We start from the raw sequence: 22343 nt of genomic DNA, 5'->3' as shown, positions 1-22343 counted from the left end.
TAATACTTTGAAAACAAATTAAAACGGCCAACGCATAGTGTGAAATGAACTGAAAGAAGTATAACCACCGTTCAGTAAAGATAGTAACAGAGGAATACAAAAACAAAATCAATCCCGAAACAGCTAAAAATATGAGTGACTGGGAGAGCAAATCCATGTCAAAAGCTTCCTATCCAAAATAACAGTGAAATTATCTTCGAAAACCAAAGAATGCCAAGAACACTACAAAGGAAATCACCTAGCTGCTGGAAGCTAGAAATGATGTCAATCATGTTGTCGAAAAAAAACTAGTGATCCCCGAGGCAGCCAAAAATACGAACTGGATGAAACAAAAGAACACAGATCCAAAACAATCTACCAGATGAAGCTAAAGAAATAATATCAATCATGTTATAGAGCTCTCAGAAATTGCAGGCATCCGAGGATGCGGAACTCTTTCTGATGTCTAGATAAGCCTTTTAAGATCGTGTTCATCTTATCTAGGTTCAAACACATCCATGCAACAATACACAGAAGACGATTTCAAGTAGGACACGGATTGGTCTGTCCAGCATTCTTCAAAAAGGATACCTATCTATTTCTCGGTTTTTCCTTGTGTCAACAAGGATCCAAATATTCGCAAATCAGAATTTGACAAAAATAAAGGGAATCGCACAAGTTAACTAGGAAAGTATGAAAAGTTATGAACAAGTTGACTAATCAAATCAACAAAAGAACACACACTTTTAACACCAAACTTCTAGACCATTTGAATAGTACATAGATTCAACAGTCAAAAGCACCAGAAATAAAAATAATAACACACACTTAACATCTATAATAACACACTTAACAAACTTGAAATTACCTAAAGTTAAACAATTAAAAGATGATATGACTTGAAAATTTCAATCGATAAACCAAACAACCTGAACCCATAATATTTCCAATCTAAAGTAACTTAAAATGATTGAATATTAAACTAACTCAAACCTAAAACAGCGCTAATTAAAAATATTCAAACTTGAAATTAATTTTTTTAATTAATTTGGGTTAAGTATAAGGCATTATTTGATTAAGGATAACTCTCAACATTGAACGCTCACACCCTTAGCATCTATGGTGTTCGAACCCGGATTCTCAAAGAATAACAATAATTCTTTCACCACGGTTGCCACTTAATTCATGCAACTTAAAATCAATATAAATATGAAACAATTCAAATTTAAAATAACCTTCAATCATAAATCAACCTCGATTAATTCAATTAAAAATAAATTTGACATGCTTAATTGAAAGGTATATGTATAATGTATTCTATATAATGTTTTTGCTTGCTTGATTTGATGTGATAATTTAGTTGTGTTATAATTAAAGGAGTTTATGAGGTTGGATCAAATTTATATATAATATTAATATATTTTACACTTCTTTAAATATGATCTGATCAATATTATGAATCTCAAATTTTATCTAAATTCAATTTAGATTTGCTCATATCATTATTTTTTAATGATAATAATTTTTTTTATTTAATATTTTTTATAACTCATTTTTCTTTATATTTATTAATTTTTTACTCTTTTGTAACTGACAATTCGATATGTTTTTTGTTTATATTATAGTATTACATATTATAAATTTATTTTTATGTGATATAAATTAGATAATAAATAAAAACAGCATAATAAAACATATTATAAACTTATAAAACGAATTGAGTCGGGTCGAATTTAGATCTTAAATGTTGAAATTCGAGTTATACTCATATTTTTAAACATTTTTAAATTTTTTTCAAATATGTTTTTCAAGTCTAATCTCTTTTTACATACCATTCTAAATTTCGCAAGGATAACTTGTATCACTCTTACTAAAGCAGCTTGTTTTTTGTGTTCCATCGGCGTTAATCTTCGTCCAACCCAGCTTCGAGAGTGTCCACTAAAGTATTGGCTACTGCTCGATGCTTAAAGTTGAGCTTTGGGGTGATTACGATGGCTAGATCCAAGCTTAGACAGTAAGGTTGCAGCAGAGATGAATCGAGAATGATTGATGGAACGTTCGTTCCCTGAAAATTTTAAATTTTCGTATCCCTATAATTCATTTTTTTTTTAATATATTTTTACTGATATATAATATGTTCTCATCTCCTCAATTTTATAAATTCACTTCTCTAATACAAAATCTTGCATCCGCCTTTGAATGACAGCATAGGCCATTGCTGATAGCTCTAATAAGGGTTCTCATGAATCACGAAGATAAAGCATATGCGAAAGTTTTTTAAAAAATTAACTTAATTTAAAATTAAAAAACAAAGGAGATGAACGCGCAGAGGATAAAACTCTAGATTTTTTTAAAATTAAATCATAATAATGAATTTATTATTAATATTATTTTCATGAAGAAAGTAAAACTGTTGCTGAATTTCAATACAAACTGGTGATGCGTCGCATCGATGATTAGTGATACTTTATGAACAGGCTGAGATTGGGGGTATGTGTGGACGATATCGATGATTCGGGTTGTGCTCGAAAAGATAGACTCGGATGACGAGTTATCGATCGGAGGATGATAAGGTGAGAAAACCGAGGTGTTCATGTCTAATGCAGGTTTCATTCGTTCATTCTTTTTTAATGGAAGACTTTACGTTTTTTTTATTTATTTATTATTACTATTAGAGGTTGTCAATTATGGCGAATTTCATTTGAATTTGTGTGATTCTTCGTTTGTTTATTATGTATCATGAAGATTTCATTATTATATGTGAGACTAAGGAAATTATTATCATTCAAATAATGTATATAAAATATTTTTTTTGGGTACAAATGTATACAAAATATTTAAAAGATTTAAAAAATCATATATTTTCTATGGATTTGATTATGATATAGATTTATTTTGTGTCCTTATTTTTATAATAATATTAATTATAAATTTGTTATTATGATTTAATTTTAAATAAAGTCAAAAGGTTTTATACTCCATTTATGGAATTCAGATTTTTTTTAATGAAACGAACATTAGATTCACGTCTAAGAAGTCAAAATGAGTGAGTTGAAAATTTTGAGGTCCAATAGTCATTGACGTTGGCGATAGATGATGATCGGTAACGATGGTGAAAAAAGATTGACGAGGGACTTTGGGCGGATTTAGGGTTTAAATTGATATTTTATCTAAAATTTAATGGTAAATTCAATGTTTTATCTAAATAAAGTTTAGAAATTAAATTAGTATTTCATCTAAAGTTTAGGGGTGAAATTATAAATTAACTCCTTTTTAACATACTGCATCATCAAATAACGACTTTTAATATCAATGATCAAAACGTTATAAATTGATAAAGTGACCAAAATATTATTATTATTAGAATCAGTGTCTAAAAGTGAATGTAAATCAAACAAAAGTGACTATTTTGGTATCACCCAAAAATATTACTTAAGAAACCATGGAGAGATTTTTTAATAATAATAAGGGTAAACTAAACGTTTAGCACCCCAACTATAACTTTTGTTTCATTTTGGTCACTCAATTACTTTTTTGTTTCAAAAGCATTCCTAACATTATGTTTTGATATCAATCGTTAAAAAATAAACGGTGATGTTGACGTATCACCATGATAATATAATCTCATCATTGAATTTTTTTTAAAATGTGACATCAATAGTTCTATTATTTTTTACGGTAAATGACCAAAATGGAACTATAACATAATGTTAAGTATGATTTTAAAAAAAATAGTGAGTGGTTAAAACGGAACAAAAGTGATAATGAGATACCCAACATATACTTTACCCTAATAATAATAATAAAGAGAGTTTAAATCATAGAGAATGTGTTAAAAATAAAGAAAATTATAGAATGAATGTCACACCGAACCGCTACTATTTTTATAGGGTAAAATTTTTAAATGATCATTAAATTATATTAAAATAATTCCTTTTAATACTAAACTTTTAAAAGTTATGTGATAGGCATTAAATTATAAATTTTATTATAAAATAGATACCACATCTTTAACTATCATTAAAGGATAATATAACATATGAAATCAATAAAAAAATATATTATTTGACCCCTTAATTATAACTAAAGTTCTATTTTAATTTTTCAATATTTTTAAATAATAATTTTAAAAATTATTATATATATATATATATAAATTCACATTTATTTTTAAAATTAATTTTTCAAAAAATATAATTTTGTAAACTTGTTAATTCATAAAATATTTTATAATTAATTTTATTAAATTGTGATTGTATTTGTAAAATATATAATTTATAATTTTCGAGATATAATAATTTCCGTCATCAAATCAAATTAATTTTTTAATTAAGTAATGTGATTCAATTATTTAACTTTTGTTTAATAGTTTTAAATATAATTTTGTAAATATATTTATAATTTCAAAAATAAATCGTAAAAATATGTATAATTACAAAGTGATTTTTTTTTTTGAAAATTTATAATTATTACTCAAAAATATTAAAAAAGTCAAAAACAAAATTTTAGCCCCAATTGAGGAAACAAATGAGATTTTTTTTATTAGTTTAGTATGTCACATACCCTTTAATGATATTAAGTGTCAATATTTTTTAACGAGATCCAAAATTTAATGTTCATTTTATAAATTTTAAAAGTTTAATGATTAATAAAGTCATTTTGTTATAGTCAAATGACTATTTATAAATTTATATAGGTATATATAAATGTGTGACATTCGAGTCTGTTTAATAATAATAAAGGTTTGTTTCACCGAAAATTTTAAAATAACAAGGAGGTCCCACATTTGTCGCTTTACATCCGGAAGGTTGAGGACGTTTGATTTCAAGTTTTCAACATGAAAATGACCGCCAACGACGTCGTTGCATGCGTCAGCATGAAATGTTCTGACGACTATTCCCAAGATCCAACGGTTGATGTGGTGCCACGTTAATTTCCTAAAGAGGATAAGAAATAACTTCTTGACTTTGGAATATGGAAAAGACTTTCTCTTGGAGTACGTTTCCTTGCCTTGTGTTTAGTCAAAATGAAATAAATTAAAATTTTGTAATTTGTACCACCAAGGATAATCATATTTTCTAAAAAATAAATAAATAAATAATCAATTCAATAAAATTAATCGATTTATTATTAGTTTTATAGCTGATATTCATTTTGAGTTCTGTTTTAAATGATTTTACACCTTTCTCTCATCAAAAAAATATTTAATTTAACTATAATCATTAAAAATATTCATGATGTTTGACTTAATAATCATTTTGATTCGTTCTTTTAGGATATTAGCTCTTGATATTTTATTTTAGGACAAAAAGATTAATCCATGGATGATAATAGTCAGTCGATAAACTACCAACGCTCCAAACTATAACTTTTTTGTCTTAAAATAAAACATTATGGACTAAAGTGATTCAAAAGATAGAATAAGAGTTCAAGTGACTATTTAGTCAAACATTAGAGGATTTTTGGTATTATAATGAAGCATTGAGGCTAAAATGCTCAAAAAATAATATGAATCAAAATAATTATTTGATCAAATGTTAAGGTTTTTTCATTCTATTATGCATTCAATTTAATAGAGGGATAGATTGAGAGGTATTGAGGAAAAATTGCACCTTTAGAAATTCCAAATTTTTATATAGTTTAAGAATTTTCTTTACATTTTCTACCTCTTAAATTTTTAATATAATTTTTAAAAAAATTCACATGTCTGACATAAAACTATGCATATATTTATAATTTAATATATTTAATAAATATATTTAATAAAGTTGGATCGTCTCTTTAAGTTTTAAAATTATTATTATTATTATTATAATAAAAATATCATAAATCATTATGTATTCATATTATTTTTAATCCACAAAACTTTTTTAAGATAAAAAATTTCAATGCAACTCGAAATAGATAATATATTGTAATTGTTTTTAATTAAGTAGGAATATATTATATTTTAAAAATAAATATCAAGATCCAAATTCAATAAATTTAAATAATCTTAATTACTCTACCAATCAATGAAATTCGATAACATATTACAAATTTGTATGAATCATGAAATTGGTTCCAATTTCATTCGAGTTTGGTCTGATTTCACGAGTTTAGTTACTCATAGATGTCAAAGAAGACCACATGATTAAGCATGTGTTTGATTGACTTTGAGTCTCACGAGACGAATTATATTATAAAATATTTGTCTTTGTTTTTAAATATTAATTCGTAGGTTTAATCATCAAAATTGAATTCAAATCTTAATATTTCAAACATGTCCTTTTATTTCCAGAAACTTTGTTGTGTAATAACTTGCGACTATGAGATAATAATTAAAATTTTGAATCTAAAAGTAATCATAGGAGAATCTAATGAGCAATCCTATTGGTAAAATATAAAGTTATCTTTAAATAACTTTAGTTGTATGTATACATAAAAGTTAATGATAGATTGAGATATCCATTGTTTGGTTTAATCGAATTAATCGATCAAACTAAAATTTAGTTCGATTAATTACAAGTTAGATCAACTAACGGTTAAAAAAATTTAAATTCAGTTAAAGGTTAATTCAATTCAAAATCAATTAATTAATAGAATTAATATAAAATATTAAAAATTTAATATATTATATATATCACATATATATTTTAAACATAATACCAAAATTTGTTCCACAACATTTATCAAAATTGCATTTTGGCCCATATTATTTTTTGAAGCATTTTGGTCCTCAATATATTATTTAAGGGTAAAAAGATCCCTAATATTTATCGAATGATCACTTTGATCTTTATTCTTTTTTTAGTATTTTGACCCTCAATATTTTATTTAAGGGTAAAAAGGCCCCTATTTTTTTTTAGCTTTAATCATTTGTTAGCTAACGATTTTCATATATAGAGGGGTTGTTTTGCCCCAAAATGAAATGTTTGGATTTCAAAATATCCAAAAAAAATAATAATAAGAGTTAAAGTGATTATTTAATCAATAGATGCATTTTTTGACATTATGCCGAAGCTCAAACCTATTAAGAATTAAGGCTCAATTATTTTTTATCCACACTAGACTTATTAAACTTTCAATACTCAATTAAATTTTAACCCAAATGAAAAAACATCTCGATTAAACTCAAAGTAATCTATCTATTTTTTTTTAGAAAAATAATATTGTTAATGATTAAAAATTTTGATTAATTTAATTATGATTAATTTGATTCACTCTGAGACAAACAACTTACTTTTTTATAAATAAGCCTACAATGCATTAAAATGTTAAAATATTATAAGATTATTAAAAAAAATTGAAAAGACAAAATAAAAAAATTTATTTTTATTAGTTTGTAGTTATTATAATATAGTGTATGTTCAAAAAAATTAATCATTTAATAATAAATATCTAAACATTAATATAAACGTAGTATTCAAACTCAAGATTTAAAAAATAATAATTATTTATTTAATTAAAAAATAAGAAAGTATACAAAATGAAAAGGGCAGGTTTGGTCGACCAATGCATATTAGCCACGGAAAAGATATATTTGTTTTCCAAGGCAAAAAGAGAGAAAGTCCAAGTTTTCTCGGTCACAAGAGTCTGCGCACGTGCTTTTTATCCATTTCTTCACTTTATTCAGTTAGTTACAATGTACCAAAATACGCTCCTCTCAATCCTTAAACCTTGTTCTAATACATTTATTATTTTTATTAAATTTATATCAATTATTTTATTTAAAAGCTCCGATTACCTTTAAAACTACGATTTAATAATTAAAAGTATTTTATCTAAATATATTGATAACCTTGAATGTCGTTGTCAGTCCAAGTTTTAAACTTTAAAATCTAAGATTTAGCATAGATCAAATTATTTCAGTGATTAAAGGAGTTGTTGTTGTTCTTAAAATTTATAGGTTTGATCAGCAACGATTGTAAGGATGATTGAACATTCATTGTTAAATAGTTAAAAATACTTAGAACAAATATCACTTTGTAATCACATTTAGTTTAATAAAAAAAATTAAGATTAAAGAGTTACGGATTTGTGATTATAAAGTTTTGAATTTAAAAATTGTGATTTTAAGTTATAAGGTTTAGTATTAAAATAAATAAAAGTTAAAAATTTACTCATCAGATAATTTTCTATTATTTATAATATGTAATAAATTCAAGTAAAATACTCAACTCAGATAAATTTGGTATCTAATATTTTATAGAGAATCTTCTAGTTCTTTTTAAATATTTTCCATTCCTTTCTTTCTTGTAAGCTTCCTCTTCCCTTATCAAATAATATATATTTTTCCATATCTTATCTCTTTCCACGAAAGCACCATTGATTACTAGAAGAAAAAAAAATCCAAATTCCATACCCCTATATAAACCTAAAAACCCTAATTAAAGTTATTCACATGTTCATCATCAAGTCTTATTAATTCCTTTCCGAAAAGGGTACTCAAATCTCTTTTCTTCTTTTAATTTCATCCATGGATGCACTCGGTGTTCATCAAGTGAAGAGAACCAAGAAGAACTCGAAGAGGAGAAATTCCAAGAAAGATTTGAAAGTCGTTTATATCTCCAGTCCCATGAAGGTCAAGACGTGTGCCTCGCAATTCCGAGCTTTGGTCCAAGAACTCACTGGCAAAGACTCTGACGTCGCCGACCGGTTCATCGACAGCTCTAGCTACAATGACACCACTCCCGAGAACTCGCCGACGAATTCCGACACGACGAGGACTACTGCTGAGGGTGATGGTGTTATTGGTCAGCTGCCCCTGCTTGATTTCAACAACGATCAATCAGTGTTTGGTCCATTTGATGATGGAATTATGTCGGAAGGGAGTTTCTTGGGGATGTTTACATCAAATTTGTTCCATGATCCATCGCAGTTTGATGCTATTAGAAGCTTTGGTTCAGTTTAATTAATTTAAGTATGTAATTATATATAATTAAAGTTTGTAATTATATATAATTACATGTAATTATTATATATAGCTATGGGCTTTAATTTATATAAATAATAGAGTTTTTTTAAGAAAAAATTGCATGATTGATTATTGAATTTTTTAAGAAAATTTTTGATCTTATTGTTCCTGTACTATGCACAGGTATAAATTTAGTTCAAACACGTACTCGAACCCGACACTCAACTTCACATCCGAAGCCGAGTAACATAAATCAAACCACATTAAATATGATCACAACTACAAATGTCTTCTAATTTATAAAAGAGAGTCAAGTTAACACAAAGTAAGCACTAGTGAGTGTACATCTCTGATTTTTTTTATTAATGCAAATGCTTCATATTTAAGTTAAAATGCTGATTGAAAACTTTGAGGACTTCCACTTGTTTTGTGCAAGCCACTTAAAAAAGCCATTCTCTAAAGCATCTTTCATCCATTCATGCCTGCAGCTTTGCAGTGCTTTCGGAATCGTAAGCCAGTTTCTCATCCGAGTGCTCTGCTCCGGCCACGAACTTAGTTCCTCCTTCACAAGCAATGCGAACATTGCAGCTTTACATAACCCTTCTGGACTGAATTCATCCTGATGAGTTTTGCTCTTGAAATGATAAAATCCTAGGAAATCCTAAATGCCATAAGAGAAGTTAGATCACTTTCAACCTAGAGTAAAGAGGTAAATGCAACAATCTTACGCATGATAAATAATTTGTGCAATTCTCATGGTGTAAAGGCAACCAGAGGAATAATTGAAATCTTCCGGTGACCATGTTAAGAGATTCTGAAACTAATAGGGATGAAGCAGCAGCTAATTTCTTGTACAAAGAGAAAATATAACCTATTACTTGAACTTGAATGTGTAACACCCCAATTTAGGGGCTAAATTTTAAGAAATTATAAAGCATTGGATTTAATTGGTATTTTTGAAAGAAACGGTGGATTAAATTGTAAAATTTTAAAATTTGTAGACCGTTTTAAGAAGTGCATAAAATTCAGTGGCTAAACTCATAGTTTACCCATTTTTCTTTTGAATGAATTATAACCCCTCCCTCATGTTTTTCTACAAATTATCATTTTCCTATTCTCCAACGACCCTTCTTCCAACTCCGATCTATTCGCCGTCCGACCTCCGATCGACGAGCCGAAACCACTATCGTGTTCGTTGTCGAGCGAGGAACAAATCCCCTCAAACCTTTTGTCATGAATCGTCGCCGTTCGTCGTTAATTTCAGTCGGAAGTATCGTCGGTAATAACCCGATTTCAGTTGGTTTTTCATCGATTCACGACGATCCGAGCATCCGTTTACGACACCTCCCGCACTATTGTGTTCCTTGCATCGTTCCGAGTCTGCCGGTGTCATCCTTGGTCTCCGTTGACGGCGGCGCGTGAGGAGGTGAAGCGGACAAAGTTTCTGATTTGTTGAAATCGAGCTCTCCGCCGTTCAAAATTGTGAACCGAGCTTTGTAAGTATCTCGGAATCGCTCAAAATAATTTTTAAGAATTTTTCCGTGATTTTTAGGCAGCCGGAAGGGGTCCCACGCTTCGCCACTGCGCGTGGGGATGGTCCAAATGACCTGTTTTGGAGCAAGTTTGATCGGTTACAACCCAACGACCGACTCGTTGACAGTTGACCGGCGTTGACCACTGTTGACCAAAACTTTGACGGATTTTGACCGGGCATTAAACGACCTTTGACTTTGACCGAGTATACATATCCTAACATTTTTCGACGTTCCAAATACGGTTCCAAATCCGATTCCGCAGTCCGTTTTTCAAAATTCGAACCCGAAGGCCTCGAAATTACCGGTCAAGCCCGTTGACTTTGATTTTGACCGAAAATTTCAAATTTCTGAAAAGTCATATTTTATGCTTTCGACGTCCTGAATCCGAATCCGAATTCTGTTTCGCCAAATTCGAACCCGGTAAGCTATTTTTCACTGATTTATCACCCGATTCGATCCGTTTATCGTAATTAAGCTCCGTTTTTATATAATTTATGTTGATATGTATCTGATGAATTATTGGAAGTTGAATTGAAGATCAAAGGCGCTCGAATGGAATTTTTATGATCGATCGGTATTGCACGAAAAACGAGATAATACTTTACTACCTCTTTATGCTTTATGGAACATGTTGATATTGGTAAATGCATGAATAAAATAATGTTGATCATTTTTGTGGAGTTGATTAATTTATACAATCAATATGAATGCGGTAAAAATTCGGTAATTGAATACAGATCGAATGACTAATATAAGAAATTGGAGGACAATTGGAATTAAACTACAAGCTTTGTGATTGATAAATGAATCAGTCTGGTTATGTAAATTATAATTTATTTCATCAAAGGTACTTGGATTGAAAATTATGAGAATATTCTGGTATGATAAAATTACGAAAATACCCTTATGATGTAAGATGACAAGAATTGTCCCTGAAAGTTGACTAATAACTTTGAAAGGATATATTGATCTGAGAAAACTACAGATGTGCATAAGAAATGTTAGTTTTACTTGGAAATTTGGATAACCGGGTTTTAACCCAATAAGGTTTATGCAATATATTAGAAGTCTGTTAAGGAATCATTTCGAGATCAAAGAATGTTTGAGAAAGCAATTAACCATTGGATCTTTAAAGTATAATTATTTTCGTTAAGAGTTAATACCGAAATTATATGGTTAATAAATTACGAAAATGCCCTTGAAATGTAAAAATAGTCCAAGTTGACTCTGAATGAGATAATAACATGAGAATTTATTCTTAAACCGATAAATTACTGATTTAATGGTTGAGATCCTACTTTTGTATGGAAAATTCCTAATAATTCGTTAGTAATGTCTAAAAAGACTTTTAACCTGGAAAACTCCGAGTTAAGAATAAATTATCGAGGGTGCTCTTTTGTCAGAATTGTTCGAAGTGATTAGAAAAGATGATACGTTGGAATTAAATAATAAGATCATATGGATGGAAAGGATTGAAATACATCAGATCTGTCAGAATAGTTCGATGTGACTGACATAAATGATAAGTTTGAATTTAATAATAAGATCGGACGGAATGAATTATTAGACTACAATGAATTTGTAAAATGACCAGAATACCCTTGGAATGCAAATGACCAAGAATATTACCAAACTCAAGAATGATTAGGTATCCTCAAGCTTTGAAATGAATGAAAAAAAAACATTGAGCAACAAAATGACCAAAATACCCTTGTGTCATATTCTAAGTAAATGCCTTGGATTAATTAAGGAATCCAAATAAGCATAGGTATTGGACTACCTTTAAAAAGTTATGGAACACAGCTTAAGTAAGCCAATCAACTTTAATGACATGTCAGTACCTGAACGGCATAGATATTACTTGAATACGTGTTTGTCTACTCAAGTTTAGCTCGATGATAATTTTGGAAGTATTCAGCTCAACTCAACTCTAGATCACATTCAGTATTAAGAATTGGACGTTTGTTCGACAAATAAACCACGAAGACCAAATTAAACTGAATGGAAATGCAATATGTATTTGGAATTCAGAAATGTCTGAATTACTCTGGAAAACTCTAAAGTAACAAGAATAGACATGATTGTTAAATGGACTAAATAACCTCAATGAATGAGGATTAAATAAGTGATTTGGATGAGTCTGGAAACACTGTTGAACTTACATGATGAATTGTCTTTATGGGTTATGAACCATGAATCAAGTACGTCCGTATTTCCTGATATCGTTGAAATATGGAAATGAAATAAAGACTGTTGGAGATCTATTCAGCGATGATTATGGGGATGATCTATGAATCTGCATTATGGTATTAAAGAGTGAATACACTTGGAAGGATAATGAATTGACTTGTTGACATGCATCAGTTTGAGAGTTGTGTAACTCGAGTTGTTTGATAATACGGTCGATAGTCATAGATTGTAAATGACTTGAATCTTTGATTCTTTATTTTCATCTAAAATCACTTCGGTCATGTTTGAAAACGCAAGTAACGCAGAAGGAAAATATTCGGAATACCTCATTTGGTTCAATTGGGCTGAAATCCTATGAATTCAAAGTATTTCTCAATACCCCTGATTGTTTGGGTAATGAAATCACTCGCAGTAAATCTGAATTTAGAATTATTATGTATAAAGGTTCCTGAACGTTTTCTTGATGCACATAGAAACTTAGTGGAATTCTAAAGTATCAATCTGAAATGTCTGATTAGATCGGTTAGAAATCGATTCTCTTCAATAAGATCTTATTACTGAAATCCGATCAAATTGCACAAGTTCATGTTATCCATATTGATAACTACAAAATACATCTGAAAAATATTTGGATTCTCTAGTGTGTTCTTTATATTTTGAAAATTATTTTATTGTTTTAACATGTGGTACACTGAAATCTATGGTTACTGGTTTATAGATGCACCGACTTAACGGTGATGGCTTATGGATTTGTATCATTGTATAAACTGTATCTTGGAGATACAGATTTGTAAAGTACAGCTCTGATCAAAATGTGACTCTTAAGTAGGCTCTGCGGCCCTGAGATCATTCTCGGGTACCCTGCGGCCCTAAGATGTGTTCTTAAGTAGGCCTCATGACCCCAAAATCTATCTTGGATAGGCTCTCAGCCCTAAGATGTTCCCTTAGGTTAACTCTTTGTAAGATGGTTTAAAATACGAGTTTAAAAAGCTCCACTACAGTATGGTTTATGGGATTTTACTAAACTATCATTTGATTAGTGTACCTATTATGATTTTATCGTACTGATGGAACACAGTAGATACCCTATTCGACCTCATGAAAATGTGATGTATGAAAGCTTTCTTATAAACTGAGATTCATGGATTCTACTCGATGAACTACTAATGGAACCCTAGATTATTCCGCAACTGGTATACGTTTGATTCAATAAGGAAATTATGGCTTCCCATTTATCTGCATGTCATGTAGCATCATCTGGTAGTTCTGTATTACTGAGCTTTCCGAAGCTCACTCTATTACTCACCATTGTAGGTTAAAAGAATTGTACGAGTACAGCTATAAACATCAGTAAGGGAGTTCTTCCAGTTGCTTGCAGAGTATGGTACATGTGATTAGGGGGCATGTGGATTGTATTTTGTTTTATATTTGAGTTTGAAAAACCTATTTATTTCTGAATAATAATAAATGATTTTATACGTTACATGTTTTAAGAAAAGTTTTAAATTTTCCGCTAATTTTATAGTGGGTCGCTCCTTTGGCCCTAATGTGACACTCCAGATCGGATCGGGCTATCCGCATCGGTCTGAGGGGGTTACAGAATGTGTGTGTTGGATATTAGTATATCTTAGAAATGGATCTGTTCCGTTTTTTCAAAAGGTTTTTTTTCTCATTTAGAGGATCGTATTCCATACCATGTCTAGATATATATTGGGCAATAGTATTGGAAGGAACATAAAAGGTGAGAGCAACATAGGTGAGAAGCGTTCAAGAGGATAAAGCAATGACGTAGAAAATATACCAGATCTATGGCACTATAAAGCATTCTACTTGAACTCAGGTGTCGGATACATGTATATGTATGACAAAGGTATACTTTACTATTTTCTTAGTGTTTTCTTATATATAATATATACGCCTGAATGCTGCTAGTCTTACTGAAAAGTTGATGACAATGTCGACCTATGTTACTTGAACAAGGGTGAGAACATCGGATGTGTGTATGTACAACATAGGAATACTTAACTATGTTCTTAGTGTGTGTGTGTATTAAGGTTCATATCCCAATACCCTTGTCCTATATGTATAGGGCATGGTGTCAAATTGGGGTATTTCAAGAAAAATGAAAGCAGCATCAAAGTAACAAATAATATTAGAAATATATCCTGAAAACATCGAATACATCAAGGGATGAATGAATGTCAGAAAATATGTTATAGCGTTTCATGAACTAGAAAGATATCGATATAAAACGCATAAATATAAGTGAGGAAGAAAATTCACCAATAAATCCCCTCGGACACCAGCTTCTTCAATAGCTTCCCTCACGGCAGCCTCCTCAACTGTTTCATCGTTCTCCCAACCTCCCTAGAATCAGAGAACAAGATATTCATAACAAAATGTTACTTTAAAAAGACTCTCTTCTCCAAAATGTAGATAATAAGAAAACACGCTAACCAACCAACTAATTTTGGCTTCATTTAGGTCCACTATTTATATGTAGATATCATATTCTTTAATGGCAAGAATAATACTATACTATGTTACTGTGATTCGAGTATAGGATATGGATGTTCACTGGCATTATTAATTTTTCTTAGTTTTTCTGTGTTCTTTAAAAAGTCGTATCCATACACCCATATCCTAATGTATATCAAAGTGAATGTCCGATACAGGTAAGTCAAGAAAAACTATTGGAAAGAATCTTAAAGTTTAGCTAGAACTAACTTTTTATTACTCCAAACTCTAGCTCTAGGTTAATTTCAACAATCTGAAAAAACATATATTCATAGGAATGTTTTTGTATTGAGTTCCAAAGGAAAAATAAAAAAGGAAGCTGGTTCAAAAATTCAACTGTGTTCGACTAAAAGAGTTTGCAAGAGAAACACCTAGTATGGAGACGGGAACACCAAGTAAGAAAAAATATTGTTGGACTTGCATTTCAGACTCTACAGTCAAATGAACCTTTGGATTCAAATATATGAATCGCAATTGATTATTTAAAGAAATCTCAATAATTCAGCCAAGAATAATCATCTGCTTAAACTCCCATCAACGATAACAAGTAATAACAAAATTGTCAAAGACCAGTTAAATCATTCAAACCTTTTTCTATTATTATTAATCTGCGGTAAGTACAAGACAATATCTGTTCAAAGATAAATCATTCAAACCTTAACTCTCCTAAAAGGAACTGTTGTCCATAGATGGCCATACTTTTAATGAGATTGCATGATCTAATTCAATAAAGTCAAATCAGAATCATCAACAATTTCCATGAAACATTTACCTCCTACGTAACTCCGAGATCTTCATTTTCTCTGAAGTATCCATGTTTGACAACTGTTTCAACCACATACTTGGACATGGATACGGGGATATGATCCTCTAAAAACCCTCCAAGTACATGAAAATCTTAGAATAAGATTTGATCATACCCATGTTTGATACATCCAAGTCCGAGTAACATAGTTACCTCTCAGCAAAATTTTATTCTAAACTTAAAACAACATTTCAATCTAATATGATTGGAAGATGTCATAACTACTTACAACCCAATTAATAGATTACCAAAGTACCTCCTGTTATCCAAGAGACAAGTGCAAATCATACTTATTCTAATTTGTTGTTTATTGTATGTTACTCCGAACATTTCATTTTTCTTTTCTTTACGTTCCAGTGTCCAACGGCTGTATAGACATGGATATAAGGATACAATCCTCAAAAGACCCTCCAAATAGGGGTGTGCAAAACTACCCGATCCGGTTGACCCGACCCGCCGACCCGGACCTAAAAATCCGGGTAATTTTCTAAAAAAGTTTACCCGGTCTGGTCGGGTACCCAACCCGACATTTCCCGGGTCGGGCCTAGGTCACAAAATTGAAGTTTTCCTTGTACTCGGTTACCCGAGTACTTGGTTAGTTTTTTTTTATACATATATATATATAAATATGGATTATTAGATTTTGTATTTCGAACTTTTAAATTTTATGTTCGGATGTTAGAGTATGTAATTCAAAGTTTCGAACATTTAAATTTGTGTATATTTTTTTAAATTAATAATTTGAAAATGAAAAAAAAACGGGTACCGGGTACCCACAAGAGACCGAGAAATCACCGACCCGGATGTTGCGGGTAACCGAAAACCCGGGTACCCGGATTTGCACACCCCTTCCTCCAAATACATGAAAAACTTAGGAAAATTGAACATATCCATGTCGGACGCATTTATTCCTGACACTTGCATTGGAGTGCGAGTAACATGGGTATTATCAAATACTAAGTAAACAGACTATTTTGTTGTAAATGTTAATAAGAAATTTGAATGTTGTACACTAGATTGATTAGATAAAAAACTGCAAGAAAAAGAACAGGAGCTAAAAGTAAAGGCTAATAATGGGTAATCCAAAATGCAATCCAATATTAACAGATACTGTGAGTCTGCGACATAACTAAGATTGGATGCATGTGTTTTTCAAAAAAAAATATGTTTATTACTATCAACAGTAGTGTATATATGAGCAAAAATAAATGCAACAGTCTTCTACCGCATAATGGACTTAAGCAGGTCCAGAATGATAGGAAGCACGGAAAAGAAAGTAAGTGTTACAGTGCATGCCTGAACAAACACGATTTTTACATTTGGAAACAAGAGACCAGGTCCGCTAGTTGAGGTAATCATCAAAACCTCAACCACCTTTCCAAATTTTACATCATCTGCCTCATTTGAATTTCTATACCTAAATGGAATACATCTGTCAAAAGAGGAGCGAATATTAGCACATGAAGCTCAATGGTGAATAGAATTTTCAAAAACTTCAAAATTGAAGTGTTCTACAATTCAATGCCTATCTCCTTACATTCAGAATGAAACAATTCAATCCCAATCCAAAATAGCAAGAAAAGGGGGAAAGAAAAAGAAAAGATTGAAGACCAAACATTCTTCCAAAAAGGTATATATAAAAATCCAGTCACATTACCATCAAAGCGGAGAAAAAACAAGCAGTAAACAGAAAGGGGCCCCATTCAATGGCATCTTGAATAGCACGTCTCATTAATATTGAAGGACTAAGTAACTCTAACTTTTCATTTTTCTTGAAGTAAACATTTCCTACACACATGTGCAGATATTTTGGACGTGGGTATGGGATATGGCCTTCGAAGGACCCTCCAAATACATGAAAAAACTTCTGAAAAACTCAACATGGCCCTTTTCATTTTTCTCTAAGTAACCATTTCCGATACCCATGTATGGATTTTCTGGACATGGGTATGATATGACCTAAGGACACTACAAATAGATGAAAACTTTTATGATTTAACATACCCCCTTTGGATGTACTTATATTTGATTCTCACACTTGAGTCCCGGTAACAAATTAAAGAATGTCCTACCCCCTAGGCAAATTCTTTTGATTTAGTTCCAATGTTAAAGTCAGCATAACTTCAATTGTCAATCATAGTTATATGGATTAAGCTACTTGATCTACTGCAAACAAAGGATATTGGCAAATTTTCTCTCTAAGATCGTTCTTTATCTTCCCCGGTTTTTCTTTCTTCCTTTACTTTTTTTCTTTTCTTTATTCTTTCCCTTTCCTTTCCTTTTTTGAGAAACCAAAAAGACTATTTAAAGGATTGTATAACCATTTGACTACTGAGAAACATAGCTAGCCTATTCCTCATCAATACCAAAATATCAAACCAATAGTCAATATGAAACAAACGAAATTTCCTAGAAGGTCTCACTATATCTTTGTCATGCGTCATATCTGCCCAAAGTCACAACCAAGGTCAGGTTGATATGCTAATTGTTCCACCTCATGAATCATTCATGAAATTTCGATATTCCTTAATTAGCTCCAAGAGAAAATATCATTTCTGAAACCAAACACTCCAAATACCAATTATACTGAAATTCGCGAAGATTATCCTAGACCTTTTGTTCTGAAAGCTCATTCAGCAACATAGACAAGAAAATTCTACGAATCTTTCACTTAATAAACCATTAAGCTGGCATCATTGACTTTTCTCATAGAAACCCCAAAAAAACAAAAAACTCCACCTACTAATCCCCAAGTTTTGCACTAGAGAAAAACAAAAACAGGGAACGCCCACTAGCAGTTTCATGTCAAGAATGTAATAAACCATTTCAAAATGAAAAATGTGCACTTTTACACTCTTAAAAACAAGACAATCTATCTATACACAGCAAAAGTAAAATATATCCATTTCCTATTTTCATGCCAAGAACGGAAAAATAGTTGAGACCTCAAATGAACTAATCCTATAAACATAAACAGAAAATACCTGATCTTTATCTGAAAAATGTAATAAAATCTTCAGACCTTAAAAGAACTATCTCAACATACATCCACAAACACGCACAAAACAAGAGAAGAGAAGAAGAAGAAGAAGAAGAGAGAACAAACGCTCATCTGAGAATGTAGTGAACCATTCAAATATACAACATTTTCATATAAAACAAAATAAACCCTCACTGAGAACTAACACATTTGCTATTCATATAGAACTTGTTCTTAATATGCACAATTCCAGCCTTCAAATGCCCCCATTCATGATTTAATATGCCAATGCAACCAATACATAGGCAACAAGATATACAACGAAAACAAAAACATACCCATTTGCCAATATCCCACATATGATTTGAATCATTCAAAGCTTAAAACGGAGCGTTGTCATTCACAAACACAAAAAATAGAACAAACCCCACTTTCTAATTGATCAATCAAAATAAATCAATCTCAAACCCAATAATTAATAAAACATTCCAATCAGAATACATCCCTTACCCCATTACATATGGAAATAGGGTCAGCTAATTTTTATTCCAATCAAAATACACCATTCAATAAGATAAAAAAATTAGAAAAACGATCAATCAAAGCATATTCTCTACATCTACATTACACAGATTAAGCAAAAACAATAACCATAAACAAAAAGACATACCCAGCGACAAGGCGAAACCCAGCCTCGTACCTTTGCTGAAGCCGACCTGTACGGGCCACCAAATCCGACATGATAATATGAAGAAAAAGGAAAACCCAGTTTCTTTCTTTCTTTTAAAATCTCAAATTCTCTTGATTTCAACTAAGGCGATCATGGTTGGTGTTTTTTCTTTTTATTTTTTGGGATGAGTTTCAGGCTTGTACAAGATTACGGTTCATCCATTGCTGCTGGCATTGGATTTGACGGTGATGATGAATGCTACAAAGCATCGTTCAATGGTTGGGACCTTCTTGCCTTTTTTATGTTAAATTTTTTTTTGGGGGGGGGGGTTTAAATCATAAATCGTAATGAATGCGATAAGATTATCAGTTTTGTGGAAGAAAGAATGAAACAGAGAGGTGAAGCGCTAAGAACGGATCGAGCGGTGAAGTGGTAAAAAAAAAAGCATGTGAGCTGAGCTGGTTAATACGTGGCTGCATAAATTACATTTCCCATCAGCTCAATGCAAATTTCCCAACAAATAATTACTAGCAAGGGATTAGTTTTTCATACTTTTTGAAATTTTGTAATTTAGTCCCTCTCACAATAAGGGGATTAAGAGTGTAAATGAATAGAAATGTTCGTTTATTAAGCTAAATAAACGAGTATGTATAAATTTTTATACTCATTTAATAAACGAATGAACACAAATAAAGATGTATTCAGTTTGTTTATATTCGCGAACAAGCTCGTTTATCGACTCGTTAATAAACTTTTTTACCATGTTCTTCTTTTATTTATTTTTTTCTATTTTAAATATTAGTGAAAATAGAGAATAAATTGAAAACATTGTGAACTTTAGAGTTCAAATGTGAAGCCTAATAAGCTTAAGGACTGATAATTTTCCATTATGAACATGTAAACGAACGATGTTTATGAATGCTAAACGAATATGTTCGTGGACGTTAAATGAATTTGTTGGGAATGTTAAACGGGCATATTCACGAACGTTAAACGAATTAGGCACAATACCTTCAGAAGTAAACAAATAAATACAAACACAAATTTAAAAGGACACCAACCGAAAATGAAAACATTCAAAAATAAATGAATGAATACGAATAAATAGATAACCAAAACTCGTTTAAACCGACTTATATTATTTATAAAATAAAAAAATTCAAAAGAATCTTAATAAAACGTTTGAGATTTTTGTTTTATATGTTTGTAATATCTAACTGACAATGTTGAACTCACACACATGACTATTGTATTGTATGATAAGACTGAAATTTTGAGATTGTAAGAAAATTAAATAAGATAATTTTAAATTTTAACCAGCTAAAATTAGCTTAACAAATAGAAAATAATTTTAATTTGTAAAAACTCTTGTTAGCTAAATAAAAATTCATTAACATTGATTTTCTCAAAACTCTTCTCCTTTTCATCTTTTTCTCAAACTAAATATTTTTAGTTTGTTAAATCTTAGTTAAAGAATGATATCACCCTCTCCTTAATTTTCATCTTTTTCTTCCACCTCTCTCTCATATTTTCTCTTAAAGACCCTAGTTATTAATTTCATCCAAATTAATCCTCCGAGATTTAAGCAGGTGAGATTCATCACTCTCACTCCATAAGCTTCAAGAAAAGCTCATCATATTTTTACATTATACGGTAAAATATCATCCTTAAAGATGTTATTTTGTGCAAGTCTTAATTATTTATCTCGCATTTAATTCCAAAATTTTGTAGAATATTTCCAACGACCTATGTACGTTTTTACCGTGAAATTCTCTTTAAAAAGGTGTAAGGACTGTTTTATGATTGATTTACATTATTTAAGAAACTATGTGAAGAGCACCATAATCTCATTTAGAAAATAAAACTTTTTTCTCGTGAAAATATGAGAGTGAATAGTTAATTATGAGTGGACTAGTGCTATAATAAAAAAATAGTGAGATGAATAATTTTTACTGATTAGAATTGTGAATAATGTGATAAAAAATCTTACAATAATTTTATGTTAAAGACACATTAATAAACATCTAAAACAACTTCTATTTTTTCTCTTTAATAAAAAAGGTGAAATATAGATTCATCAAGTGAACTCAGTGGTTGAAGTGAACGTTGTTCTCTTTAAGAATTATGAACAAATAATAACTTATGATCACTACATACTAATAAAAAATGGTGAAATATATCAACTGAATTGATTCAAATGATAAACAATTTAATATTACTTAAACAAGTATTGAGTTCGAGACTTTGTGTATATAGAGAATCTCTTTTTATTGAGAAATTCACTCACCAAACTTAAGTATGAAATACGAATTGGTTCAGATTAAATAAGATGAAACCCTTGAATTAAGAATAGAACAAGAAAAAATGATTAAATATGTAATTGTAGATGGGTTAGGAAAGGGAGGTGGGATGATCATATGATTAGGTGCATCTTACAAGGTACGGTAACGTAGTGGGTAGACCAACGTGTATGAAGGAACGTGTCTGTCACCCCATCCTTATCACCGTGTACGAAAGACTCGCCTCGGATCAGTCTTCATCACCAACTCTATTCAATGAACTCGGACGCCTCTTTTACTCACCACTGAGCTGTTGTCTCAACTCAGTCAAACCAACCTTAAACCCTTTTCCCAATATTCTTCCCTTTTGGAGTATTCGTAAGAATTTTAGGTGAGTTTTTAGTTTTGGACGGATGGTTAGACTCTAAAACAAATCTAAAATAATTACTCATAATTTATACATAATGAAATTCAAACACGAAATCTCAAAGT

The 22343-nt window shown here is 30.5% G+C and overlaps 2 protein-coding genes across 2 annotated transcripts; one reads left to right on the top strand and one right to left on the bottom strand.

Annotated features, from left to right (window-relative positions):
- The first annotated feature begins 8379 nt into the window (after window positions 1-8379).
- Window positions 8380-8895, top strand: LOC120213027. Its single transcript, XM_039211176.1, has one exon. The coding sequence runs from the start codon at window positions 8438-8440 to the stop codon at window positions 8870-8872; it is 435 nt and encodes a 144-aa protein (XP_039067107.1). The 5' UTR covers window positions 8380-8437; the 3' UTR covers window positions 8873-8895.
- Window positions 8896-9242: 347 nt separating this feature from the next.
- LOC120213159 (nudix hydrolase 16, mitochondrial-like) lies at window positions 9243-19948 on the bottom strand. The gene is made up of 4 exons (XM_039211304.1): window positions 19573-19948; window positions 17240-17354; window positions 14884-14967; window positions 9243-9536 (listed from the first exon to the last, which is right to left on the bottom strand). The coding sequence occupies exons 1-4, from the start codon at window positions 19641-19643 to the stop codon at window positions 9258-9260; spliced, it is 549 nt and encodes a 182-aa protein (XP_039067235.1). The 5' UTR covers window positions 19644-19948; the 3' UTR covers window positions 9243-9257.
- Window positions 19949-22343: the final 2395 nt, after the last annotated feature.

The sequence above is a fragment of the Hibiscus syriacus genome, unplaced genomic scaffold, assembly GCF_006381635.1.
Source record: "Hibiscus syriacus cultivar Baekdansim isolate YM2019G1 unplaced genomic scaffold, ASM638163v2 tig00110020_pilon, whole genome shotgun sequence".
NCBI lineage: Eukaryota > Viridiplantae > Streptophyta > Magnoliopsida > Malvales > Malvaceae > Hibiscus > Hibiscus syriacus.
This window is presented reverse-complemented; position numbering and strand designations above follow the sequence as displayed.

Excerpts from the sequence above, each read along its gene's own strand:
- LOC120213027 (XM_039211176.1), top strand. The coding sequence starts at position 8,438 with ATGGATGCACTCGGTGTTCATCAAGTGAAGAGAACCAAGAAGAACTCG.
- LOC120213159 (XM_039211304.1), bottom strand. The coding sequence starts at position 19,643 with ATGTCGGATTTGGTGGCCCGTACAGGTCGGCTTCAGCAAAGGTACGAG. Across the intron at positions 17,355-19,572 it reads GGGTTTCGCCTTGTCGCTGG|ATGTATTCCATTTAGGTATA; the intron begins GTATGTCTTTTT and ends CTCTTTTGACAG. Across the intron at positions 9,537-14,883 it reads GTGTCCGAGGGGATTTATTG|GATTTCCTAGGATTTTATCA; the intron begins GTGAATTTTCTT and ends TATGGCATTTAG.